This window comes from Leiobunum rupestre, chromosome 4, assembly GCF_980474605.1.
Source record: "Leiobunum rupestre chromosome 4, qqLeiRupe1.1.hap1, whole genome shotgun sequence".
In the NCBI taxonomy this organism is placed as follows: Eukaryota; Metazoa; Arthropoda; class Arachnida; order Opiliones; family Sclerosomatidae; genus Leiobunum; species Leiobunum rupestre.
In genome coordinates, this window is record NC_143387.1 from 44,139,107 (window position 1) to 44,161,826 (window position 22,720).

Genomic DNA, 22,720 nt, shown 5'->3' on the forward strand with positions numbered 1-22,720 from the left:
GGGCCACATCTTCAGTAAATCCGGTACTGGTCTATGGAAATCAGAGGATTATTTTCCAATAATTAATTTCAATTTATGAAATACGAAATGCTGCATTACAAAACAAACAAGCCGATAGAGAAAGTGATAATTGCTTAAATAAAGAGAAAATTGAATTATATAAATCTATAAATAAATTGTAGTCCTATATTTTTTCATGAGAAAGTGTCGACGTCAGTGAAGGATAATCGGATAATCCTAAGACCCGAACTCGCATGAAAATCTCACTGATCGTAAAATGATGATTTTAAGTGATCGATTGAACTTGGCTTCATTTAGGAATTTGGCAGCGCTGCACACGTATCTTTGAAGCTTTTAGCACGCGCGCGTTCGCCAGCGGCACTCTCTTTAGTATATATTATGCGAAATGGCGCGATGTTTAGGTGCGAAATACATTGTTTTTGTTTTTTTCTTACATCTATAGATGTAATATTTTAACTATTATCTTTAGAATTAAAATTTTTAAGTTATAGATTACGTTATACGTGTTAACGTGCCACAGTGTATTGTATTTTGACCAAGGCCCGGAGCTGTTGAAATTTTTTACCGGCGATTGAAATCAGAAAAACTGATATTCCGTTCTTCAAATTTTCTCACAAAATTTTCAAAATGCGTTTTTCAAAACCAAAATTGGAACTTGTAATAATATTAATTGGTGTAATTTGGCCATTGATTGTACATGCAACTGATTTATATGAACTACTTGGCGTAAAGAAAGATGCAGATTCGAAAGAAATTAGGAAAGCCTTTAAGAATTTAGCATTGACAATGCACCCTGATAAAAACCAAGTGAGTTTATTATTTTCTATCCTCATATTTAATATATTAAATTTTATATATCATGGAACAAGGAAACTATCAAATTAAGTTTAATACATTTTAATTTTCTAGGCTTGTGATATGCTAACACTGTAGAGAGTTCCTCTCATACGTTTACAAACAACACACTTATGATGGTGGTTAATTAACGTGTATTATCTAATTTTTAGGGAGATCCAGAAGCACATGACAAATTTATAGAAATAAATAAAGCATATGAAGTTCTTAAAGATCAAGAAACTAGGAAGAAGTATGACACCTATGGGGAAGAAGGTCTGAAAGATGATTTTGGCTCTGGATGGAAAGGAAATTTCCATAGTTGGAATTATTATTATGAAAGTTTTGGTAGGTATTAAATTTTGAAACCACAAGTAGTGTATATATGCTATGTATATATTTGATAGGTATTGAATGAAAATACCAGTTTTGGAACCAATTATATAAATGGGGAAATATTTTAGGGCTTACGTGATTGTAAATTATGACTAATATAATCAGCTAAGCTAATATCCAAGGAACCACACAGGCCTTAGTCAACTAGTGATGTGTGAAGCCAATTACCAGTGAAAACTCCATTATTGTTAAAATAGTGGAATAGTATTAGAAAGTATTGTCTGATGTAAACAATTAAGGGATTTAAAATAAACATTGGTTTAGATCATATAACTAAATCATTAAGAACTTTAGCTCCAATTAACAATAAGTAATTTAATTTAATCAATTTTAATATAAATTTTAGTTTAAAGGTTGACATTTTTAATTTATTAATTTTTAATCAATTGATAACTGCATTATAAAGAGAAATTTCCATATATTGCGGTGTAATCTTAATTAAATTTAATTAATATTTAATACTTCAGGATGCTCAGTTTTTGTGTATATTTAATTTGTTAGAGAACCTACGGTTCAATATTTTTATTCCTTCATTGACATACATGTATTTTAATGAATTAGAAAAATAACAATTTAAATTGCCAACTCTTATTAGTTTACTTTATCAACATAAGCATTAGACAGGTTTAATATAAAGAGTTCTTTGTTAATGTTTAAAAATCAGTGAAATTGAAAAAGAATGTGATTTAAATCAGATTTATATCTACCATCTAAAATATAAATTATAAAACAATAATTTTCCTATTAAATTGACTATATATTATAAGAATTACTAATGTGTACACATTTGTTTAGGAATTTATGATGATGATCCTGAAGTGTCAACATTGAGTAGAAATGATTTTGGTAAATATCAAAACCCAGAATTCGCCTACTGGGATTTAGAGTTTAAATAAAACTACGTTTGTTTTATTTTCTTAAGATAGGTTTGTTGATGGCTCTGAGACAGTTTGGTTCATCAATTTTTACTCTCCCCAGTGCTCGCACTGTCACCACTTGGCTCCAGCTGTATGAAACTTTTACATTAACTGATTTTTATCCAAGCATAATAAGAATAATAATAATAAACTAGGCTAACACCCAACCATACCCATAAACAATGCATATCTGAAAAATATTATCAGCTCACTCCCGCAACCGTATACTAGTTATAAATTGCATATTACAGCTAAACTATTTAAATATATTTTTACGTTCTATTAGAATCAATCTTTCCTATTAAAAAATGAAAGTTGATGCATTTTCCAGTGTTAAAAAAATTAATGCAAGTAACCTATTGATTACAATTTGTACTCATTTGGACTTTGAACTGTTTGATTACCTGTAGGCAACACCCTTAAAAATGAGTTCGGATTTAAAATACTTCTACCACCCCAAATTGAAAATGTAATTGTTTTTAAATTTAAAAATGATCCAAATGAAGTGGAAATTTTTATTGATTTTTAAAATTATCCCAGCGTCCTAAAGCTCCGCGGGAAATATTTTTTCCCCTGTTCCCTAAGCTCCATTTTTACGCTCGCTTGTTACGTGTAATAATCAAGTTTATTCGCTCGGCAAACCCGCGAAGTTTCAAACGCCCGCTATTATTTAAATTATCTTGCAAATTATTTTCATTTTTACTGGTGTAGTGGAGACAACTTGCCCGGGACTTGGATGGTGTTGTTAGGATTGGTGCAGTTAACTGTGAAGAAGATTGGAATCTCTGCAGGCAGCTAAATATTCGCTCATATCCCACATTAATGTTATTTCCACAGGTAAGCCTTCAGACAATATCATTAATTTATTCATTACACCCCTTAATTTCGATCTGCACGTATTCCTTTGTACATTTATTAATCAATTGACGAAACAACGCCAGAAAGAGGATAGTCTCCTCTATTTTCGGGTTCTAGGGTCAAGGATTTATCCTACCATTGCGACGGCCCCCTCTTACCCTTGTTTCTTGCGACGGCGTCCCCTGTACCCTTGTTTCTTGCGACGGCGTCCCCTGTACCCTTGTTTCTTGAGACGGCGTCCCCTGTACCCTTGTTTCTTGCGACGGCGTCCCCTGTACCCTTGTTTCTTGCGACGGCGTCCCCTGTACCCTTGTTTCTTGAGACGGCGTCCACTGTACCCTTGTTTCTTGCGACGGCGTCCCCTGTACCCTTGTTTCTTGCGACGGCGTCCCTTTACCCCGGTTTCTTGCGACGGCGTCCACCTCACCCCGGTTTCTTGCGACGGCGTCCCCTGTACCCTTGTTTCTTGCGACGGCGTCCCCTGTACCCTTGTTTCTTGCGACGGCGTCCCCTGTACCCTTGTTTCTTGCGACGGCGTCCCCTGTACCCTTGTTTCTTGCGACGGCGTCCCCTGTACTCTTGTTTCTTGCGACGGCGTCCCCTGTACTCTTGTTTCTTGCGACGGCGTCCCTTTACCCCGGTTTCTTGCGACGGCGTCCCTTTACCCCGGTTTCTTGCGACGGCGTCCACCTCACCCCGGTTTCTTGCGACGGCGTCCCCTTACCCCGGTTTCTTGCGACGGCGTCCCCTTACCCCGGTTTCTTGCGACGGCGTCCCTTTACCCCGGTTTCTTGCGACGGCGTCCACCTCACCCCGGTTTCTTGCGACGGCGTCCCCTGTACCCTTGTTTCTTGCGACGGCGTCCCCTGTACCCTTGTTTCTTGCGACGGCGTCCCCTGTACCCTTGTTTCTTGCGACGGCGTCCCCTGTACCCTTGTTTCTTGCGACGGCGTCCCCTGTACCCTTGTTTCTTGCGACGGCGTCCCCTGTACTCTTGTTTCTTGCGACGGCGTCCCCTGTACTCTTGTTTCTTGCGACGGCGTCCCTTTACCCCGGTTTCTTGCGACGGCGTCCCTTTACCCCGGTTTCTTGCGACGGCGTCCACCTCACCCCGGTTTCTTGCGACCGCGTCCCCTTACCCCGGTTTCTTGCGACGGCGTCCCCTTACCCCGGTTTCTTGCGACGGCGTCCCCTTACCCCTGTTTCTTGCGACGGCGTCCCCTTACCCCTGTTTCTTGCGACGGCGTCCCCTTACCCCTGTTTCTTGCGACGGCGTCCCCTTACCCTTGTTTCTTGCGACGGCGTCCCCTTACCCCAGTTTCTTGCGACGGCGTCCCCTTACCCCTGTTTCTTGCGACGGCGTCCCCTTACCCCTGTTTCTTGCGACGGCGTCCCCTTACCCTTGTTTCTTGCGACGGCGTCCCCTTACCCTGGTCATTTAACAATACGTTAAGCAGCATCTACGCCCAATCCGAAAGAAAGTTATTGCCTATTCGATATTCCTGGGTTAATGATTAACGCTAAGATAATTTATTTGGTTATTGATGTGCCTAATAACTTTTTATGATAAAATTTTTCTTTGTTAAACGTAGGAAGTGAAGTACCAAGGTCAAAGGGATATTGAATCTCTCACAGAATTTGTTTTAGGCGAAATAGGAGATCCATACTTTAAACTTACTAAAAATGACTTTAAAGTTTCTCTTGATCAAGCAGCTTACATTGAGCAGCCATGGCTTATCTATTTTTGCGAGTCGAAGAGAGGTCAGTCATAGCGTTGATGTCTATGTTGTTGAACAATTTCTATGGTATGTGTTTCAATTAATATTTATTTTCAGAATGTTGGGATATTGAAGAAGTAAAGAAGTTATCAATTATGGTGGTAAGTTAAGTAGTATCACGTTTTAAGGTTAGTCTTGAGTCACAAACCATAGTTTCGCTTTATCTGACTAATCTTTCAGTGTCAACTGGCAATAAATCACAAACCCAATCTAAAAAAATAACTCTTAGGAATGCTTCGTAAATTGTTTAATAAAATGTAACAATATTTCACTAGAAGTTGGTTAGTGTTTCAAAGTAATTTGCCAGTGTTGTAAATATTTAAAAAGCCAAGTTAAGGTCCACCTCTGGTTAGTGAGATAGTTAAAAAGTGATCCGCCTATTTTTAGTTATCTTTTTCTTTCCTTTACTGATAATGTTTACAACCAATTTTACTCGTTGAAGGATGGTCTAGTAAATGTTGGTCATATTGAATGCTATAAAGAAAGTGATTTGTGCAAGCTACTGGGACATAGCTCGAATGAATGGGTATTGTTTACTGATTTGAAAGACACTGGAACCCACAAATCAAAAACTGTTCTTGAAGGAGAAGGGAAGAAAGACGTGTTTAATAATTTACTGAACAATATACCTGAACCAGAAACTTTGAACAAAGAGAAATTCAATGTGAGTATTTCATAAATTATTTTACTAATAAAACTAAAGTCGATTTAGCTCCGGGCTCGATGCCGAACCTAAAGTTATACTAATATTAATACTTGATATACAATTCTAAGTGGTCCGGTCGCGTTAGAACACGCAATTTCTTTTTCCGGGCCGGAAAATAGAAGAAAGCGAAAACTATTTTATTTAATTGTAATTGATGAAGTAATATAAGAAAATACTGTAGATTTTAGTGGCAGTCAATCGTTTAAAAAAACACACAGGGTGTTATAATTTGTTATAATTGCTACAATGTTAGAAAATAAACACCCTACGCTCCAATAAACAATGCGGAGATGAACTTCGCCCGCCAAAAATATATTTGTTGTACAGTAATAAATAGTTGTAAATTTACAGTAATGACGTCAGTCATAGGAAAATCGACATTACCAGGCGGTGACTTCGGTGAGCAACCGATGACCATCGTGACGTCAAAACCGTAAACGCGAAAAAGCGTACAGTAGGAAAGCGGTGTCAGCAATTACTAACCGGTGTCATAGTTGAGTTGAACGTACCCCACGTGGCGCTCTGATCCGAGGTAGAACTTGACGTCATTTTTAGTAAAAACCACGTGGCGCTCGGATCTGAAGAATATCAACCGGATAGTTCACCGAATTCCGGCTAATGCCCGCTTTTCTCCTACCCGACGATAGGGAGCGTAAAATTGGCATGACGGCAAGATTTGTACTGGGAAACGTACGGGACTCATACCCTGGTTTTACCTCTCATTTGTCTATGCATGGAATAAGTTCCCATGTACACTTAACGGCATTAAACTCGGCTTTGTCCTCGTGGCGTTATGCGTCTGAGTCGCGAGAAGCTTAAGTCAATTGTCTCGCGTAATTGAGTGAATTTCCGATGTTTCGTTACAGGAAATTTTCAAGAGATTGAAAAACCACAATGAAAACCCACACCTCGTGTATTTTAAATCAAAGAGTGACGAAACACTGTCTAAAGAGATCAAAATTCTTAAAACCTCGATTGGTTTTGTTGAGCTTGAACAAATCGATTGTGATATAGATAAACAATTGTGCCAGTATTTTCATCTGAAAAAATTACCCACTTTTATTATATTTAGAAACGGTGGAGAATATGAGATCTATCATGGTAAGGTACCTTCTCTTTTACATTCGCTCAAAGCAAAAAAATATATATTTTATTGCTTTCTTTGTGTGAAGGCGAAAAAACGGTTCACGGCATAATGTTGTTCGTTAAGGAGACTTTAGAAAGTAAAGTAGCAACGCTCCAACCGAAAGATTTTCCCGGAAAAGTAGTTCATTCGCCAGGACCCTGGTTTGTGGATTTTTTCGCACCGGTAAGCTTTTAGTCTATTTGATTAAGCAATATAATACATAATCCGAGTTTTAACAGGAAACGATACAGGGTATTTTTTATATGCCATTTTGGCAGAACTTGGCTGGCGGAGCTTATACGACGCTCTTGTTTTCCTTAGATTTGAGAACGATAGGTACATTAATGATTGTGTGATGAACATTTTGTTGAACTTCCCTGAGGAAACTTATCGGGATTTCTTAAACCCATTTTCTTGGTATATTCGTTTTCCGAATCCACAACAAACAATTTGTTGTCAGTGGCGTCCAAAGCTGCACGAAATAATTACTCTTAACCAGCCCAACTACGTCCTTTAACCACTAAGTTCCGCGACAAAAATAAAAGAAGAGTTACTGGCCGATGATCACCCGTAGCATTATGGATTCCCGATTAACGGCACTGACTATGCGAAAAATGTGTAGTTGAGGACATTACCACTAGGAGGTTCCGCTTTATGTTAGAATAGAATAAAGCTTAGACCTTTACTCAAGAATACCTTTTTGTTAGGCTTATGGTTTTAACTATAGCCATAGCCTTCTAAATCATGCGTTTGAAGTCTGGTTTTCGATAATTTTGTAAAATTTGCCAGTTTTTATGCCTGTTATATCCAGTTTGATGAGTATGTTTATAAAAGCCTTGTAATATTTTTAGTGGTGTCCTCCTTGTATGAATCTCTTACCCGAATGGCGCAAAGCTTCCAAAGCCGCGGATGATGTCAGTTTTGGCACCGTGGATTGCACTGTACATTCGGAATTGTGCTCAAGTGTAAGCGTTTTCATTTACGTGGTTTTTCAAAATAATACTAAAATACGACTTTTTCATGAACCTATCCAAAATTAGTACGGGGTGAAGTCTTATCCGACTACAATTCTTTTTAACCAATCCGTTCCACACCAATTTCACGGCCGTCATACCGCCAGCGAATTACTGGAATTCATTGAGGTACTGTGTCTTCAACCAAAGTATTCGAAAGTTTTACATTGGTTTGGATTCTGTCATATTAGTATAAAACTTTCAATTTCTTAATTTTTATAATATGTCAATAGTCTACAATAAGCCCTTCAGCGGAAGTATGAAAGCTTAGTCTTATCCATCAAAAACGGAATTCCACGGAACTATATAACCGTGGTGGACGAGTACTGATTTTTTAACGCATTATAATCTTACGCGATAGTCCATTCGTAGCGTACGCTTTTATTGACTGTCAAGTCGCCACTTCTGAAATCCGGTCTCAGTTGAGACCCAAAATTTATCATTTTCGTTTTTTTAAAAGTTCTTAGCGATAAGAACATGATTATAATTACACTGTAACGTGCTTTAAAATTTCAATTTGCGGTTACCAATTTCCCTTTTATAAAACAATGTTCAGTCCGACGGCGGGATTCGAACGGCCGCCATTTCCTTTAAAAAAGATCTTACGCTACGCCTACAATCTCCAACAGCAGATGTCGCCACTGCGTCGAAAGATAAGCGCTGCTTTTACCTTCAGAGGTCTGATTTTATAGTTTATTGTAAAACTCTTATGGTTCGCCATTTTTAACATGGTTATCGAGCTTTCATATTTTCCCCATATAGACTTATGACAATTTAAAAAGAACAGTTAACTAATAATTCTCCATCACTTTATCCCCTATTTTGTCTCTCGACGAATGGGTATACGAGGCCCTAGGGCACCAAAATTTTGGTTCAACGGTTGACTATTCATAATTAACCAGACCACGGCTTATTTACACGGCTGAATTCTAACCGTTGTAAAAAAGGCGTGACGAGACCTAAGTGAGCGAAATCAATTAGGCGACGTGGCGTAGGGGCATCGAAAATGTAAACACGCCATGTCTGCAAGCACCACTAGGAGGATTCATTTTCCTTAAAGGCTGGTTTTCACCCTGAAAAAAGCGAGGCGACGGCGACCTAAAAATATTGTATTCTTAAAGCTTGATTTTCACTAGCTCGCGTAATAATGTATTTGTCTTAATGATCCAAATTTGGTTGACGCACAGTTACGCGCGCTAGTGGAAAGCATAAAGCTTAGTTCTCACTACGGCGGGGTCTTAACTTTGTAACGTATAAATGTTTTTGGGCGTGTAAAGAAAAATACATTATTCCCCGCGCAGTGAAAGCCATTCTTAACTCGCGTTAAAGGGATAATAACTCTAGTAGAGAAGGTAGCGCGACTGTCTAGTAGAAATTTCAAATATCCCGTCTTGCTACAAGGTGCATAGAAATTTTGTTGGGAGATGTACGTACACAACAAAGATATTTTACTACTTTATAGACCGATCGGCGACATCTAGACGCCGGACATTTAAAGGGAAACGCAAGTGGCCATGCAGGGGGTAAATTATCTTATAGATAAAAAGAACGACTGCGCATGCTCTATCTTGCATAGCCTTTCTCTCTGTAAATAAAAGTAGAACCATATTTGCCGAAGTTAGTTTGTATAAATACGCCTCTCGCGGTTTTCATCATGCAAAATCTATGCATTCTTTAGTCGCGAAAATGGCCGAGGAAAGTGAAGTTACCGAGCTTATCGACCAATCTGATTCTTTATATAAAAGAAATGTAATAAAACCAAGATACATGTTCTGTCGGGGTTTATTGATTGGGAAATTGTTAAGGGAGACGGGATATAGGACCAAGTGTGTGAGGCTAGCGGCAGAGATTTACCGCGTCCAAGGCCCAATATTTCAACCTCAATAATTGAAAATATTAAACTGGCAAATAATTTTATTCCAAAACATGGTTAAATCGCAAATATCAACGTCAAACTATCGGAAACTAACTCAGTTCTTTTCTCCATAATAAATAAATAAATTAAGCTAAGCCTAAAATACTAGTTTCGTTGGCGGTGAGCTAAGAAATTCGAAAATACTCCTTCGAAAACCAACTTACAACTTGTAGAAGAAAACATAGTTCCATAGCCCCCCTACATGGCCACTTGCGTTGCCCTTTAAGCGCTAAAAAAGGAATAAAGGTATAGTTTTTCATTTTTTTAATCTAATCTAACCTACCCTTTCGATCCACGATCCTTTTACATTGCGGCGGGTAAATGTCAAAGTGACACGGCGCCTAAATATCTAGGCGCCGAAACGGCAGCGCCTAAATGACCTGCTTCGTTGTATACGCGCCACCAGTGAGTATTGACGGTAGCATGAACGTCCCTGCTAGGGGTATACTACCTTTCAGGTAAAATCCCTCTAGTGTTGCGTCAAGAGGTCGTTGCAAACACCCTCCTGGTAGGGAATTTTAGAAGAATAACTTCCGCCAAGAATTTATTTATTTCTACTTTGAGGGAATGACTATGTTGACTTGATTCCACTATTTAAAACCATTAAAAATATTAGACCATAGTTCCTATGATATAATAAAAAAAATGAAACTTGCCTTAAATATACATTACCAAAAATGCATGGCTCTTTCTATAACAGGATACGTTAAATCCAGTAGTGGTTTCACTAACGCCGGCGACATTTTCGACTTCCATCGATACCAAAGATGAAAATGTAATTTGGGCTGTAGATTTTTACGCACCTTGGTGTGGTCCATGCCAAAAGCTTGGTCCGCATTGGCGAAGAATGGCGAAAGTAAGCTTAATTATAAATAATTTGGATTCACATGAAGATGATAACCCATTTGTATTTAATTTCAGGCGCTGACAAAAGAGCCCATGATTAAAGTTGGAGAAGTCGATTGTCAACTCCACCAAGAATTGTGTAGAAAAAACGGTGTTAGTTCCTATCCAACTCTCAGAGTGTACTCATTGGGTAGTGTGGATAACAAAGACTTTAGGTACTTCACCGAAATACATTGTATTGGTAAATATTTGAGGTGAATATGTTCTTAAATCTCGCAGTACGTTTAACGGCTGGAGCCGTGATTCGGAATCTTTGAAAGTTTGGGTCCGGGGATTTCTTCCAACCGTCGCCAAATCATTGTCTTCGAATGACTTTTTCAACCAAGTTTTACTGTCTTCCGATCCATGGGTAATTGATTTCTACGCGCCGTGGTGTGGTCATTGCCAAATTTTCGAGCCCGTCTTCGAAGATATTGCCAAGGTAATTTTATTGACATTGTAATTGGTAATATAGTGCTTGACCGACATTAACACTTTGCAAACACAGTACATTATACCAAATATTATAAATGTCTTTAACGAATATTACTTTTCAGGAATTGGAGGGAAGCGTTAAAGCTGGTAAGGTAAACTGTGATAAACATGCGAGTGCTTGTCAACAAGCCAGTGTTCAAGCCTATCCGACAGTTCGGTTTTATGCTGGAACAAAAGATGGAAATACCCAGGTTAGATTATTATTTTCACTATTTTCTTTCACTTTAAACGAAACCTTTTCATCGCCCACGTTTCAATTCACTAATTCTCAAGACGTTTTCCAAACATAAAGTATAGACCTAGTTTCATGCCCAAAATTGGTGGCTGCCATTTTGAACAAACTATGACCGGTAATGCTGCTACCACGGTTGTTTTTTAGTAGAAATTATATTTTCTTTGTATCTATATATAGCTAGAAATGTGCTTGAGGTTAACGGTAATAGTTAGTGTAGGGAGCTGTTGGCTCGCGTGGCATGAAGGGCTTGCCACCACCTACGCATTGTAAACCGGCCACCTGAATTAATGGCTTCAAAAGTCTCTTGATGACTTAGGCCTAAGGTGGTGCCTTGGGTATTAGCCTAGCTGATTATTATTATTATTATTATATGGTATTTTCTGCATCGCCAGTTCAAAAGTTAAGCTATGAAATATATAACAATATTATAAATATAATATTATCACTAATACTTAATTCACTCTGTAAAATGGTTTGTTTCAAAATAAATATTTTAAATCTTGCCACAAACGGTAGCGTTTCAATCTTCAAAAGTCGAAAGCACTCTATGATCTGTAAGATGAAAGTAGGCACAAAGGAGGAATTTTCCAAAACCACTACTTATAATCACTACGAGGTGGTGGAAAATGGTGAACATTTTAAGGTTTTAAGGTTTTATTGATGACGTCTTCGACACCCTTTTGAAACATGGCGGCTCACAAAGAGCACAGTGAAGGGAAATGGCGGCGCCCATGTTTTAGCATGCAACAAAGTATATCGGCGTACATAGACAAAGTTTGAAAGAAACCGGTTGATGGGTCGAAATCTTCTTCATGGATGGTCGCCACATCCACCTGATTGTTGACAAAATTATGTACATAAATCGACCTGATATGCTTTTAAAGGCTTTTATCTTCTTTGTTAACTTACTTTTTATCGTGTTTACACGTGGTCGTTCTCTTTTGCAGATTCCCTGGGGTGAAGATATAAATAGTCAGGATGGAGACTATATAATTCATTTTATAAAGAAGCTTTTATCAAAAAAGGTAATATTATAGTTCAGTAAGCCCTCGAGAACAGTTTCGCACTCGATAAAAAATAAAATTATTGGTGTGAAGTACAAAAATAACGCGACGGCCAGAGTCGACTTCTTGGTCTAAGAGCTGATTTTCACTAAGGGCATAAATACCATGATGTCGACGCAAAGAATTATTAGGCCCAACGGAGATTTAATACACATTTTTGCACTAGTGAAAACCATAATTAATACACATTTTTGCGCTAATGAAAACCAGATTTAATACACATTTTTGCACTAGTGAAAACCCGACCCTAGCCATATTATGCGGCGCTCTATTTAGTATCTTAAAAAATGTTGGACATCGTTTTAAAACCCTTAATGTTAAATTATACCTTTTCAGCCTACCAAAGTTGTCAAAGAAGAATTATAATTTGAAGATCAAATATAAACGAATCTGAGTTGTGTTTACTAATTTATTGCTTGAACTTTAAAACGAAAATATTTTTGTACTATAAAGGGGGTATTACTTTTATTGGGTTTAAATTAATTTTACAATACTAGTCGAAAATTATTTAACTATATATTAAGTCTTCGCTTTTATTAAATACCGTATTCGGTCCCAGGCCTAGTTTTTTTTACAAAACCAACGATACTGTTAAGATAAAAAAAAAGGTTCTAGCCACATTAGAAAAACTAGGATATAAATATTTTATTTCTATTGAAATTTACAAATTTGTTTTTTCTGTATTTGACATTAAATAAATATTATTTCTAGGAACATGTTTTTTCTAATTGACTCGTTTCTTATTAAAATGACGTCATTATCAAATGAAACTTGTCAATATAAATAAATACTGGAATTCGCTGAAACATCCAGGGTATTAAATAGGTTCTCAATAATGATGTCCCATATCTTTTGCCGTAGATATGTTAAATACCAATTTTTATAATTAAATTTCGAGTGCCGGTATACGAAACTCCAATACACATTCTTCGAACTACGGAGGGTAGAAAAATTAATCGTGTGATTTGAAAACTAATGAGGTTTAATATTATGGCGGTTATAAAAGCAAAATAATGATATCAATACACCGTTCTTCTGATATTTCTCGATTCCTCGTCTTGAAAGCGCTATTTTCCATGCGGTTATAACAATTAACCGAACTGATTTGGTCGTCTTAAACGACGAACAGCTTAAACGTTCTAAAACTGCTTTTGGAAACCGTTTCAACGCACCTAGAATGTTAGGTTAATCAAAGTAGTTCAAACAAGCCATAGAATACTGCTTGTTTCTAGAATGTTACGCCACTATAACACCAAACGTTATTAAAAGATTCAAGAACAAGGTTACGTCAAGTTGACAAGAATTCTTAAAAGGATAGCAATATTTCGTGCGATCTCGCGAACTTAACAATTTAAAAAAAATCTTGACGTCAATCATTCTTGATAACTTGACATTATATTGAAGTTATTCTTGTTGTATAATGTTTTCTTCCAAGGCCTTCTTCTAAAAATAATGGAACATTGACGCATCCCGTCACAAAAATTACGTCATAATTACCGTCCGAGCCTCAACTTGCTCCAACGAAGCTGTTAAATTCTAGTTAGTAGGTTTTAAATGTCGTATGACTGCGGTTTTAATGCCACCTCAAGTGTTTTAACAAGGTAGTAGCGTGGACACTTTTCTTTGAACTCCGTTTTCCCAACCCATTTCCTCGATATCTCGCTGTAAATTGCCGCAATTTTAACATTTTCCCCTACAGCGCATTTGGGGCTGGTTACGCATTCACACCTCCATATCATTATCTACCGAGGCAAACAGCTTCATATTTGTCCTATAGTTTAATCAGTTAGATTTAGTCCAACAAAGACTAATGCAATATCTAAACTATGAATACTAGAGCACAGAGATATATCGCTTGAATCAAGTGAGAAGCAAATATTATCACGGGCTGTCGCTATTTAAAAAATAAAAGTAACTTATTTACACACGGTAACCCATTCGACGGTATTGCAAGTAGAACAAGAGACGGTGCAGCACCAAGTAAACGTGCAATTGCATTTCCGACTACGTTTTCGTCGAATGGTGTCGTAGCCCCGTCCGCAACAAAGAGAAGAGCAGCCGTTGGGCTTTCGGCGAGTGTCGGGAACGTCCTGCACCACAGAAGAAGCGTTACAAACTCGTCCCGACGTTCCTCTCCAGCCAATGTCGTCCGCATTCTCGCAGAAAGTAGGCGAAGACTCGTAAAATATAAGTTCCTTTTCTTTGATTGGTTTGGGGTTTGACCCTTGCACGGGCTCGATGTTCAAACGAGAACCTTGAGCGGCCGCGACGTTCGACAGAGACACGTGTCTGGCTTTGTAGTAACGCTTTCTCAGTTGTCGGCCGGTATGACGGAAGTCGGTGGGTGATTTCCAGCAAGTTTTCATCTCGCAACTGCCGGACACTCCGTGGCATTTGCATTTTAGCTTAGCCGAGTCGTGTAAAGTCTGCGAAGTGAAAATAATAAACGTTAGTATACAACCAGCTTTTACCAATAAATATAACCTAGATTCCCTACCAACTTGTTTCAAGAGTTGGTGAAAGAAACATTACGCGCAGAATTGTAAACGCAGTTTTAAAGGCAGTTTCACCTACAATTTGTCCCTATTCATTTTCTAGGGCGAGTTAAGCCATGGAGTGGGACAAATGCGTAGTGGGGATTCTAAAAAATTAAATTTTTACTAAATTTTTGTCCAGGTTTAACAATTTCCTTTTATCTTCACTATGTCATTTTACCCTGACTTATATGATCAATTTTTAAAAAATATATTATTAAAACTGTTGGTAAAATACTCTGACAAAAGTGTATTGGATTTCCAAGTTGCTGTGTTAAATTAATAGAATTAAATTTACCCTTTTCTCCGCTAGCTGTTCTTCTGGTTATTTTACCCGGTAAAATATGGGCAATTTTAAATGAAATAAGTTATTATTAAAACAATGTTGGTTTCCGACCCCACGGACTTATTGATTATTCTTAAAAAATACTTTATGTAACAAATTCCGCCAACTTGACGGTCTTGTAAACCGATCCCGCGCAAAGCCACTTTCTTCCTTTCTAAAAACTTTCTCCGTGCTTCTGATATAAATGCAGAGTATCATGCCATGATTTCCATTGCGTCTCAATTTCAAGTAAAACGATTTCTTTTTCGGTTTTGGAATTTTTTATTATCAGTATCATAAGCCTACCATAAGGTCCCCATAAGTAAAGGTCTAGCATAGAGCCACATGTTTACGGCATTGTCCATGCGAGGAGAAAATTTACGTGTTTTCAAAATTTCTACATCTGTAATAATATCTTGATAGAGCAGCCGCGCTCGGGTTGATAAATGACACACAAAACGCGTCTAAATCTCAAATTTGAAACATAAATACCTTCTGAAACACAAATCTTCTTTCTAATAGACAATTTTAGATTCTGATGAATCATTTTGAAAAGATAAGTGTTAATTTTAAGTTTTAAAGCGATAAAATTTTGAATAAGCTAAGGGCTAGAGGCGGAGATTTATTTCGCGTGTTTCTAAGTTTAAAAACGTTTGCGCACGGCTTGCACGCATTCATGATGCATTTCGCGAAATTTATTTCAGAAATGAATAGTTGAGGACGTAGCCACTAGGAGGTGCAGATTTTGAATACCTACCTCTTAATAACGGGTATGTGATCGTCAAAAATTTCGCCTAGACCTTTCCTTATGGGGACTTTATGTCAGTATTTATTCGAAATTTGGAAAAGAACTAACGGGAATATTAAAAAATATTTAACAACAACGCCTAAAAGGTGGCCAGTAAACGAATGGTATAATTATGATTCTATTCATCATGTCCTAATTCATGTTTTCACTCTCGTTTCTCGTAATTCTAACCCGATTTTAGGTTTTAAATGCTTACAAGTCGACCTAGTCGTAATATAAGTTTCATATCGACCAAAATTGATATTCAGTCCTTCAAGTTGCTATCGATTTATATTTTACTTACATTTCTTTTCCTAACTATTTAAGAAATATCAAACGCCTAAATTATGTTCCTTCGTTTGCATAACTTTAGATTGCAACTGCAGCTCTTTGTACTTGGGATCTTTTGATCATATTTTTTACATTTTTGACTAAAGTGGTCTCGGAGATAGCAAATGCCACAAATTATTATCGCGACCTCCAAAGCGCGATATTTTCTACCTATTAAAGAATCATTTATAGGCCTACAACGCGCTAAAAAAAGTGCTCCGAGAGCGCTCTCGATCCTTAGAGTTATCGAAATCGGCAGATTGGTTTCGACCGATTTCAGATCCGAACACGCAAATGGAACATGAGCACTCAAATGGAAACCGCTAATAGCTACGGCAAAGAAATCTTTTATCATCTCGGTAATCATATTAAAGTGCAATTTTTAATGTGGCACTTATTTCTTAATTTTTATCGGAATAGTTTTTAAATAAACCGAAGTATAACCATCAACTACCGAAATCTGTCGGTTAGAGCAAATAGTACACATATGTTACCTCCGAGGGGCAGCTCACTCCAATGATTATTAGGACACCCTCGTATGATTAAATCATGATTAGATTAGATTAAAAGGAAATCTGTAGCTTTGACTGTACAAAGATTAAAAATTATTAAATCATGATTAAATTTTTTATCATGATTATTAGGACCCCCGGTTACCTCAGATATACTCTACCTAATCGTTCAACAAACTAGACAATACCAAACGGATGTAGGATTGCGGGATAATGTTTTTGAAATAATAACCTTCATTCCTTCAATCACTACTTCAGCCAACTACTACTCTCATATTTTGGAGCGAAATAAAGTCTATAGCACTAGATATTTCATATCATCGAGATTCAGCACTTACTCTATTTCTGAACCTTTATTACACAGATCAGTTAATATTAACAAAGGCTGAAGCGGGAAAATAAAATGAGAACAGAATCATTTACGATACTTTGGTATATAAGCGCAATTAAGAAAGTTGAAATAAAACGTATTTGGACAAACCAAATACGAAAAAGACCCTACTGATCTCCAGTCTCTTGTAATTTGGAAAGGGTGGGGAGGGTTACCTATCAAAGTAATAAAGTTAGTGTTTCGAGCTATAAGGCTGTAGGGAAACCAATATGGGGTAAAATCACCATACAAAAAAGGTCTCAATAAATTAACTTTACCTCAGGCTGATTTCGTGGGTTCACTTACGTAAAAAGTGTAAATTGCTGTAAAAGCGGCTCTAAAGCTCTGTTAACTAGCTTAACTGATGGAACTAGACTATCCTGATATATAGTTACACGAATGTTTTACTAACACAGTATTTTAGTAAAAAGTATCTTTTTAGCCTACTGGCCAGAACCTTTCGGAGTTCAAAACTAAAGTGTGACGGTGCGCTGCTGGTTCAATATTACCAAACGTTTTTCAAATTTATGGCGTTTATGATTTATCTTTGAGAAACTGTTATCCCGCTCATATCAAGTGACTTTTACGCAATAGAGATTTCAAATGTTTTAAGGAGCAGTATTTCGGAGGAAATTAAGGGTAAATTTTAAATAAAGACATAGCAAAATGTTCTGATATTACACTAAATAGTAAACAAGATACATCTGATACGTATTCCGAATATATTTTACCTTAATTTTGCATAGAATCCATAAATTTTCAAATTAATGAATGAATTCCAAATGATGATGATACTAATATAATAAAACGTTAATTATTTGCAACTCTTCTTACCTGACCACTTCCATTTCCCCTAATTTTTTACTTTTTATTAAGAATTCCATTGCTCCGACTATGACCCCGCGATTCTCTCCGGGATTTGCCCTCGACAGGGGAATGGGACCAGCGACGATATTCGTAGCATTTCGGTAGCAGTCAGAGCAACCAAAGATAAACGACATAAGATTTCGCCGACAAGAGGACATATTGACCAAATCAGTAGTTTAAATCAAAATCTACTTCGATGTGAAATGTAGCGTGTTAATTTAAGAAGCTAGCAAAACAATTAATTCGGGTTTCGAAAACCACTAAGTTTAAATTGAATTTTTAGATCATTGATAGTATATAACTATGTAGGATAGGGGACTTATAGAAGCGTGGTATTTTCAGCAGTTGATAAATTTTAACTTAGCTGTGACCATTACTCTGTAGCATTACCAATAATTTACTAAAAAAGTGTTTTCGTCAAGCTATCATTACAGTTAACAGGGGCGTAGCAAAAGGTATCTTGGGAGGGGGTAGCAATATTAACTTATAGGCAAGTCGGGCTGTGGCAGGAAGTGTTGTCGTCAGTTTTTGGAGTTCAAAACTAAAGGGTAGGGAATATTACCAAACTTTAAGAACGTCATTTAAATTAAGATTTCATCTACTTCACAAAAGTTGGCTTCTACATGAATATGTGTAGACTGAACTTTAAATAATAGGCTACGGTTCTGGTACGAAATTCCCGCTAAAACTTCAACAGGGCTCTGTGCTGGTACTAACTGTGGGTCCTTGTTTTAGAAATATTTGCTTCGGCTTAGGATGTCCTTTTCGTTTATTTGACACACATGACATTACGTCACACATACCTACAGTAATATGATTCGCGAAAGCGCAGTGACTGGCAATATCTGCTTTCGAAGAACTGCCGTAGATGGCGCCACAATCAGTACCAAAGTAGCGTATTCCCCTCGAACCCCTCTGACGCGCCGAATCGGTCTTGGCCATCTCTTCAGTGAGACTTTCCTTTTGCAATTCAAAGTGACGGAGTGTTCGATTGTATTTTCCCTCAGTTTGACCAGACGGTTTTGGTTTTACGCGTAATCCCAAATTTAATTTCGGGGAAAATGTTGAAAGTTCTAAAGGTATCTGTTTGTAATTTTTTCATCCCAAGATTTGGGTCACATCTCTACTTTCAAACAAAAATAAGGAAAATTGGCTTTTTTCTTGATCCATCAAAATACCACGCTTACGCTCATTAATTGAGCAGTGTGGATTACATACATCTACATGTCTTTCGAAAACAAATGCATCCCTTAAAATGGCGGAAAGCGCTATCGCTCTATATTCCTTTAAATTTTTCTGGCTTTACTAATCACTCTCTGAATCCTTTCTAACCATAATGCTTCGCCAATACCGTGTTAGCCCCAGTGGCGGCGGAATAGGGGGTACAGGGGTACATTTTAACCTTCCTAGATTTCAGGCGGGGGCACAATTAATGTATTTGTACCGCCCCCAAAATTACCCTTCCAAAAATTTCATAAATCACATTTTATAATAATAATCATATTATACATAATATAATAATAATATTATACATAATATAATAAAAATAAATATTATATTATACATAATATAATAAAAATAAATATTATATTATACATAATATAATTCAATTCAATTCAAGCTTTTTTTATTCTGTATAAAAACATGTTAGTAGTAACACTTTTAAAATTTATACAGAGGTTACGTTATTGTTATATTATTATGTATTTATACAATGGGGTTTAAAAAAATGGCACAAATGTGTTACTAATTTGTTTGTCTTGTTGATTTATTTACATTTAAGTATTTAAAAGTTTAAAAAAGTTTAAAAAAATTAACCATTTGGTTAGATATTGTAAATTTCTTTTAAGCGGGCCATTGTATTATTTTTAAAGGAGTTAAGATTCTGGTTATACAAGTCTAAGGGGTAGTTATCGGTATTATACAATTTGTTAAAGTTATTTTGAATAATAATAATTATATTATACATAATATAATAATAATAATTATATTATGTATAATATATTAATAATAATTGAATTATACATAATATAATAATAATAATTGTATTATACATAATATAATAATAATAATAATTATTATTATACATAATATAATAATAATAATAATAATATTGTAAATAATATAATAATAATTATATTGTAAATAATATAATAATAATTATATTGTAAATAATATAATAATAATTATATTGTAAATAATATAATAATAATTATATTGTAAATAATATAATAATAATTATTATATTGTAAATAATAATATTTATATTTATATTTATGAATAAATATATATATATATATATATATATTTATATATATATATATTTATTCATATAATTATATAAATTAAGAAAGTGATTGAATTAAATACTGAATTAGACTAGCTATTTGCTAAACACTGCTCTATTGTCGTGCAAATCACTAGCAAATTTTTTCGGAGCGCTAGCTGTGGTCTGGCCCGGATTTTTACTTTTGTACCCCGACAAATATTTCCCTTCCGCCGCCACTGGTTAGCCCTTAAACTATTTCGAGTTCTTCCTCGAGAGAATAAAGATATCATGGAGTAGGGAAACTTGATATTTGTTACGTAATGTAAATTAGCTATCGTGATAATACAATAATGTCATAATTAGTGAACTTTCGCTAGCGCGTCCCATTCAAAGAATATCGGTAGCGGCAATATGTTACATTCGGATGATACGTACTATTCTTCCGACCAAGTGATTATGTCTTCGAACAACCGAATGCAAATCCCTGGATTTGGTGGCATCTGATCCGAGGAATCGGCGTGAAAATCGCAGTCCGTATTCCAGAGCTCCTTGGGCGCATCCTCCCCACGACCAGCTCTTCGGATTGACGAACGAGGGTGACGCCGCCGAGTTGGAAGTTCTCTTCTTCACTCGATTGACGCTCTCGTTAATGTCGGAAAAGTCGTCGTCTTCTAAAGGGGAATTGCAAGACATTCCGCACGCCAATATTTGTCCCAAACTGCACGCTCGAGCCACCGAGTGAGCGATGCTGGCCGCGGCCAACGCCTGCACGAATGACGTTTCCTTGAAACCTAAAACGAATGATTTTATTACTTATCCGAGAAGCGTGTAATAATATCCTTATTACGGCCCGCTGATGGGGAGTAATGGCTATTGCGAATCTCGAAATAAAGCTTCTATATACGCTTTTACAACTTAACAATATCAGACTTTTGTTCGCGATTTCTTTCAGCTTTTATAATTCAAATAAAACTCTATAGCGGGTCAGATTGAGATACCTTGTTGTAATAAATACGTATATTGAATCCATTTATACAAAAGGCTAACGCGTAATTATTTAAAAAAAATTAAACAGCATTTTATTTGAGCAGTGTATTTAGTCTTTGAAATATTTGTCTTTGGTAAAACGAAATATTAAAGGGAATCTAACCTCAACGCATCCTTTACGGAAGACCACGTCACAATTTGAGCAAGAATTCACTATCTAGCGCCAGAATTATCTAAAGCCATAGAATGAAGTGTTGGGGTTCTATTCTTTTTAATATCAAATTAATTTAATTTCTAGATATAAGAGATATAATTTTCGAATTTTGTCATTAGGTAAAGAGTTCTTTGCCTACCTTTTCTCATCATGGCGCCGTCTTGCATCGCCCTTGCCGGCTCCGTCGATCTTAAATTGGAACAGTCCCAGCGAGAATATCGGAATTGTCGATTGCATTCCTTCAGCGCCGATTTCAATCCGTACAGGGCGACCGCCGTCACTTCGGGATTTTGGAAGCAGAGCTTTCTTTGATACTTCAACAGCAACCTCGGACTCGCGCGGCAAAAATCTTTGACGCTTTGCGCCTTGTCCATCATGGCTAAGACGTGAGAAAGAGACTTGGTGGGTTCTGACGCGCACACGAGAGATCTGCAACAAGAACACGACAAATACAAACAAAGATATTTTCCTAAAGTGAAGCGCATAAATGTTATTTTCGATCCGATATGTCTCGTGAAAACGGATCTCGGAAAGCTCAGATCCCTCACGACCCTAAATTCGAAATCGAACGTGAAAAAGGATCCAAGAACCCTCCGAGCGTTACGCCAATTCTCCATTAACGTCGCGACACTCACGTACGAATAATTTGGCCGCAATTTTAAAGGCAGCGCGAAATTTGAAAAGAGTCGCGTATTAGTTGAATAGCGCGGGCTCCCGATTTCTCCAGACGGAGAGAGTTAAAGTATGTTTACCCGCTTATCGATAAATTATGGGTGTGTACGAATATCAAGTTTCTCCTATTTTTTTTCTCTTCTAAATACGTAAAATAAGCATATTTCTGCTAAGCTATTTCGGTAATTGACATCCGAAACAGCGTCATTTAGCAGAAGGACGTTTTTCGGTCCAACACACGCCCGCAGCACGCGCGATTTAAGGTTTCTCGGGATATATAAATAAAATTAACGTATACACACCCATAATTTATCAAACCCGTCTACGCGAGAGCTATAAACAAGATTCCTTATTTATTAAGAAGAAGAAAAAGTTTCCCTCTATTTACACTTACACGTAAATATCTCTTAAATTCGTCGAGTCGATAACCAAATATCGCGTGTAAAATTCATAAGGACGCCAGCTCTCTCTCTCTGTTGCCTTCGCCAAATCGGTGCTTCCAAAACTTTAGAAACGGGTTCCCAATCGCGCGATTTGATTTAGCCCATTTTTATTTTGCTAAAAAGCGTTTCTAGTTTTAAAACTATTATCTAAAATTGATTTATGACAC

The 22,720-nt window shown here is 36.8% G+C and overlaps 2 protein-coding genes across 2 annotated transcripts; one reads left to right on the plus strand and one right to left on the minus strand.

Annotated features, from left to right (window-relative positions):
* Window positions 1–241: 241 nt before the first annotated feature.
* LOC149947937 (endoplasmic reticulum disulfide reductase DNAJC10-like) lies at window positions 242–12,957 on the plus strand. Its single transcript, XM_090172281.1, has 18 exons — window positions 242–828; window positions 1,029–1,203; window positions 2,047–2,097; window positions 2,174–2,259; window positions 2,880–3,005; window positions 4,619–4,787; window positions 4,862–4,905; window positions 5,247–5,468; window positions 6,377–6,611; window positions 6,683–6,819; window positions 7,488–7,601; window positions 7,677–7,778; window positions 10,265–10,420; window positions 10,486–10,625; window positions 10,690–10,891; window positions 11,007–11,135; window positions 12,127–12,204; window positions 12,580–12,957. The coding sequence occupies exons 1-18, from the start codon at window positions 649–651 to the stop codon at window positions 12,607–12,609; spliced, it is 2,376 nt and encodes a 791-aa protein (XP_090028407.1). The 5' UTR covers window positions 242–648; the 3' UTR covers window positions 12,610–12,957.
* Window positions 12,958–13,078: 121 nt separating this feature from the next.
* Window positions 13,079–21,593, minus strand: LOC149947938 (protein Wnt-10a-like). The gene is made up of 3 exons (XM_090172185.1): window positions 21,578–21,593; window positions 20,673–21,028; window positions 13,079–14,669 (listed from the first exon to the last, which is right to left on the minus strand). The coding sequence occupies exons 1-3, from the start codon at window positions 21,588–21,590 to the stop codon at window positions 14,160–14,162; spliced, it is 879 nt and encodes a 292-aa protein (XP_090028311.1). The 5' UTR covers window positions 21,591–21,593; the 3' UTR covers window positions 13,079–14,159.
* Between the last annotated feature and the right edge of the window lie 1,127 nt (window positions 21,594–22,720).